Source organism: Opisthorchis viverrini (genome assembly GCF_000715545.1).
Source record: "Opisthorchis viverrini unplaced genomic scaffold opera_v5_30, whole genome shotgun sequence".
NCBI classification, from domain to species: domain Eukaryota; kingdom Metazoa; phylum Platyhelminthes; class Trematoda; order Opisthorchiida; family Opisthorchiidae; genus Opisthorchis; species Opisthorchis viverrini.
Genome location: NW_008751686.1, coordinates 1,188,918 through 1,194,610, shown reverse-complemented (window position 1 = coordinate 1,194,610; position 5,693 = coordinate 1,188,918). Strand labels below are relative to the sequence as shown.

General features: G+C 45.7%; 1 protein-coding gene across 1 annotated transcript in view; it reads left to right on the top strand.

Moving 5' to 3' along the window:
- The window catches only part of T265_13012 (hypothetical protein), a gene marked incomplete at both ends in the record, with an annotated part of 35,567 nt that extends 31,003 nt beyond the window's left edge, over positions 1-4,564 (top strand). Inside the window, one exon of the mRNA XM_009166746.1 lies at positions 4,129-4,564. Coding sequence (XP_009165010.1) covers positions 4,129-4,419 — 291 coding nt within the window. The remainder of the gene's footprint in view (positions 1-4,128) is intronic.
- Between the last annotated feature and the right edge of the window lie 1,129 nt (positions 4,565-5,693).

Here is a 5,693-nt window from a genome sequence, read left to right as displayed (position 1 = left end):
CTGGAGATTCCTGAAGATGTCGGCGCCATGTGACGAGCAGACGCTGCACGCAAAACCGATGCATGACGAACGGAGTCATCAGTCCTAAGTGCTGGGCCTACAAGGAGAGAGTTATTAATGGGGTGGGGAGAGGGGGAAGAAAAAGTATGTGAAGGAGAAAGAAGGGAGGCGTCAGCAGTAGCCTGTTTTCGCTTACTTGCCCTGCTGTATGCAGCAAGTAAGGCGACCCCGCTGATGGCACCACGCGACGTCCGATGTGGCATGAGTTTATTTGGATATGTGCAATTCATGGTTATATGTGGGCTGGGATACTGCCAGGGCGCCCACACCTAGACAGGAGGACGATTAGGGTCTTCAACCAAATCCTTTGGCTCAAATGCCTAACCGCAAAGCAGCGGTGTTTGGCGGGAAATGCAAGTGCATTACCATTTCTACGGAACAAGTCGCCACATGTTCCAACCCCCAACCTGGAGGGCCAGGAGACCGTGTTCGCCAGACCTCTAACTATTGACCAACCTGGTATGAGAGACTCTGTGAGTGTCGCGGGACACTCTCCAATATTGCTCAATGGATCGCTGAGGTGCGCAAACCCTCACACCACGTTAAGGTCCAGTCTCTTCGTGACGGTAGTTTTGTTAGCTCTGACGAGAGTGTGTCTGATGATCTCAGTACATGAATCTCAAAGGCCCGAATCATGTTCGTCGTTTGGCATTACTTGTTATGTCAAAACAGCATATAGCTGGATTCCAAGGGCCACATGTGGCACACTGCGGTAGGAGCTGTATGGTTTGGGGGTGAGATGGACCAAGTGGTTAGGGCGTGAACTTACTGATCGGAAGGTCCGTGGTTCGAACCCGACATCTGCCTCTCGACTTCCCCTGTCTAGGCTTGGGCAACCTGGAATTACCCAGCCCTCGTGCTTACTTCGGGTGGCATGGCAGCTAGGCACCGAAAAGGTGCTACAGCTGGACGATTATTATTACTTTTGGTTGACACTACCTTTTGACACGACCTTTTCGGACTGATAATATGAGACGTCTTCAGGATTTTGATCAATGACGGCTCAAACGTGTTGCTGTTGTCAGGTGGCGTCGAGGAATTCGTATTGAGGTGATTAGGAAACGGGTATTTGCATCAGGTACTTCAATCGCAGAAAACATCGAGCACCACTGACTACGTCGGCTCGGCCATGTGCTACGCACGCCGAAACACCGTCTACCGGGGCGAGTGTTGTTCCCATGCCTCTTTCAGAATGGCGCAAACCGTGAGGTGGACGATGTAAGACTGGGCAGAATGGTGTGGGAGATATTACGAAGAGTTTGGGTGTTGTTGACGCGGTCTCCCTTCCAGGTTGGGTTCCCCGTGATCCCTCCTGCGCTTGACTCGAGACATTGCGAGAAATGATGCCTGATTGATTTCAATGGCGTTCTTGCTGTCCATTTGTTTTTAGCTGGTCCGATTGAGTGTTTGGAGGTGTAGCCACTTCATACTAGTTACGGTCGGCTAAAAGATCCCATTCAGTTTTGTTCTTTCCCCCTTAAGGCTTTTAGTGTAAGTGAATAAATCTTGTGGTTGTACGACAGTGAACTATCAGCATCAGCACCAATTTTATTCTCTGGTGCTGAGATTGATGGTAAGATACATACCAGACTCCAATCACAATACCACGGTGGTACTTCGGTTTCAGTGGGACAGTGAACAAACTCGTGAAACCCGTTATTACAGACTAGTCCTTTAAAGGACTTTTTAGACACAAGTGAACTTAGCCGACTGGGATATGTACCACAGAGAAATTAACAATTTGAGTAGGCGTGTGTCGGACACAACAGTATGGTCGCATTAGAGAGTGGATCATCCCATAGGTAGGTTTTCATCATCGGTGTCTCCGCAGCACTGGTTAGGTCTTGTGGGAAAATTGGAATGGTAATGCTGAGGTACGCCAGATGGTCTTAGGAAGATGGAACTCTCCTGCGATAGATGAATTATTCACGCTTCATAGGTTACGTTTATTGGGACATGTACTCCGCATGGCAGAAGACTGTCTACCTCACAGAGCTCTTTTCTCCCAGCCCTTAGCTGAGTGGAAGCGACCGAGAGGTGGACAGTGTACAACCTGGTAACGAAGTACGAAAACACTAACCAGTAGCCTTAGTCGGGTTGGCAACTGCCGCCTCCATGGGGACCCCGGGACCCAAATCACCAATGTTTACTGACATTGGTGGAAATGGTTCAGTCGCGCAGTTACTGGTATCATAGCTATCGCCTTCACTGCTTAGCTACCCAATTTCCGAATAAACTGAAAATGCCCTCACCTCCAAGGCTTGGTTGTACGTTCCACTTTCCCGTTTTCCGGTGATCGAAACTGTAGCAGCTGGAACCAATGTGCCTATGACGGTTTGTAGCTGATAAAATGATTGATTGACTGACTGACTGATTGATTGATTGATTGATTGATTGATTGATTGAATGAATTGATATAGATAGGCTTTAAAGAGAGAGCAAAGAGAGTATTCCACGCCCATGTCGGTTCTGCGACTCTGAGCTTCTTCCAGGTGTTTTTGCGTTGTGCACCTTAGATGAGGTCCATATGTTAACTGAGTTTACTGTAGTTCTGCCTACACTGGTGTACCTTTACCTTCAGTGATGATGATGATGATGCCTATGTCGGTTCTGCGACTCTGAGCTTCTTCCAGGTGTTTTTGCGTTGTGCACCTTAGATGAGGTCCATATGTTAACTGAGTTTACTGTAGTTCTGCCTACACTGGTGTACCTTTACCTTCAGCTGCCGAAACTGCGTTTGACTGACTGCAATCGTCTTAGTTCAGTCCGATCAAAGCAACTTGCAATCTTGTGGTGCCAAGTTTTGGATACTGTTGAGGCGTTAATGGGTCCTGATAGATGTATCTCATTCACGAACGAATGACGCACAGCACGTACCCACACTAATTGTTACAAAAGTGCGACTACGTAGACCAAAAATGTTTTCATCATAATGCGGCTGTAGGGGGAAGTGTTGTTCGGTTAAATACAGTTTGTGGTGTAGAACTACCGGGCTCCGAATCACCTCTATGGAAATCCGTATCACCAGAGCCTGTGATAATAAATCTAATCATCCGAAGCGGGCTTTACTCTGAATGCTCGCCTCGTCATCGGTGTGCTACAAAATATGCTTCAGAGGGACGGTTTGTAGTTTGTGATGTTTAAGCGTAAACTTGTCTTTAGAGCCCAAATCTACTGACCGGAAAGTCCGTGGTTTGAACCTGACCTTTGGCCCTAGACTTACCCTGTCTAGGCTTGGACATCCTGGCAGTATCCCAGCCCTCGTGCTTACTTCGGTTGGCATGGCAGCTAGGAACTGAAAGGGTGCCACAGCTGAACGATTGTTTGTTGTCTTTTATTTGTTATTTTTAGCATCCTAATCACACACATGTTGGTTTCCAACGCACATTTGTGCCGAGTTGTGGATGCACACAATCGCTTTCGACAGTGAGGGCAGCTTACAGTTCAAACAATTTCTCGTGAAGGATGTCTACAGTCCACTGTGTCCGCGACAGATTAGCGCGTCGGAGTGGTCATCACCACACATTCAACATTTAAGACCATGGATTAATTATGCAGGACCAGGGAAGGGTGTGGAGATTTAGCTCATGTCTGAAAGTTGGAAATCGTAGTAGCAAACTAACTGTTGTTAGATTCACTCATTCTATTCTATTGTCTGTATGTAACACCACAGTTTTTTTTAACAGGTCTGCATAAGTTACTGGAAAATCTGCAAAGAATTAGGATTAATCCCAAACAAGACTCACTAACAGTTTACCAGCAATAGGTTTCCTTCGAAGTCCTTCTGAACGGCTTGAAATTCTCTACCGAATGGCACATTATGCTTGATATATCTCATGTAATACCACCAGTGTATTTCTGTTATTAGTTGCGATCGGAATTAATCACAGTGTATCCAGTGGGCAATGTCCCAGAGTTGATCACCCTATCTTCCTACTTGCACGAAATATTTTTCCACTTTTAATTCTCCCAATTCTATGTTTTGCTCACATTAGTTACCACAGTAAGCTTGCTTAAATATGAAGGTCAAACCTGTCCAAACTTCACACTTTCCATCTCACTCCTTAGGTCGTTGATCTGTTCGGCGTCGGGGTTCCGGTTTTGGCGCTCGCCTATCCAGCATTAGCAGAACTTATGCCAGAGGATCGGTTTGGTGGGATGTTCACAAATTCCTCGGATTTAGCGGAACAACTGATCGACCTGTTATACACCCAACCAAAATCGGCAACTATCGGGTCCCCGCACCTACTGACTTATCGGAACAATTTAAAAGAGGCCATGACAACGACCCCCCGGGGGCATGCCTACTGGCGGGATGTTTGCCTTCCAATTTTTGAGAACATGATTAAGCCTGAATAACACAGTTTGATTTTTTTTCAAATTCTCATTGGGGTATTGCGTTCCCAACCTTCATTTTTAAATCGAATTCTATTACTATTTTCTATGATTTCTCTTTTCACTTTTTCGCGCGGCCTACACCTGTGAGGAGCGCCTTGCTAGTTTGTTACGTCATTGTCAAAGAGAATTAAACACCGATTCTCATATTATCCTATGGTAGCTGGGGCTTTGTAGGAAGACTAGAGGAAATTGCTTGCATTTTGTTTATAATTTTTCGGAATATTACAACGCTGGTTACTAGGTCAGGTAATCAGTAGAGCGAACAGAACATCCATAAAAACGATCGAAGTGATCTTACGGAGTAGTGAATGCGTGGGACGCTTCGAGACGACGGTACTACATCCGCTTGCAGTTAGTACCACAATACAACGAAAAACACAAGCTAGAAAGGTGAAAACCAATTATGGATGAATGTGGTGGTCGTTGGCCTGTTCGCTGAGCTGGGCAATTTGATTGCAAACGTTTCATCACCAATCGAGGTGCCATCATCAGTGCGTTATTGTGGAGCACAATAAACGCACACCCACCAACCCACCGCTACGCACTACTACGCTCCACAATAACGCACTGATGATGTCACCTCGATTGGTGATGAAACGTTTGCAATCAAATTGCCCAGCTCAGCGAACAAGCCAACGACCACCATCTACGATACCTGAGCTACCAACATTTTCCTCTATGGATGAATGTATACGCATAGGATTGAGGGAGTATTTTGACTCAGTACGTCGGTTTATGTGGAGACAGGATGGACGGTGAAGAAGGTGCAAAATAATAATAGTGACAGTAATAATGATGGTGTAATAATAATTATATAATGCACTGACATGGTTGTTAGGTTTCTTTCAATAAATAACTGAAATTAGCACAGGACAGCTGGTATGGCTCAACGGGATGGAGATTGGAAAGTGGATGCTTTCACAAATTCCTTAAGGGTACACGATCGTAGCACAGTTAGACAATGGTGTACGGAATTTATCACGAATGTAGAGAACTATTTTGAACTATTTGAACACCATATTGATAAGTAGAATACATACCCACATGACTGTCGCCCTCCTGTCCTCGGCAACCGTCTTGGTTAGTCCAAACCAAAAAGTGGGAGCACTGGACTCGATTTCACTCTTATTAGTGTACTATTGGGGAATGAACGCAATTCTTAACGGAATTTCGTAGCTCAAAGTTTCGAGCACATAAGACCAACTAAACCAGGAACGAACGGATGGAAAGGAAAA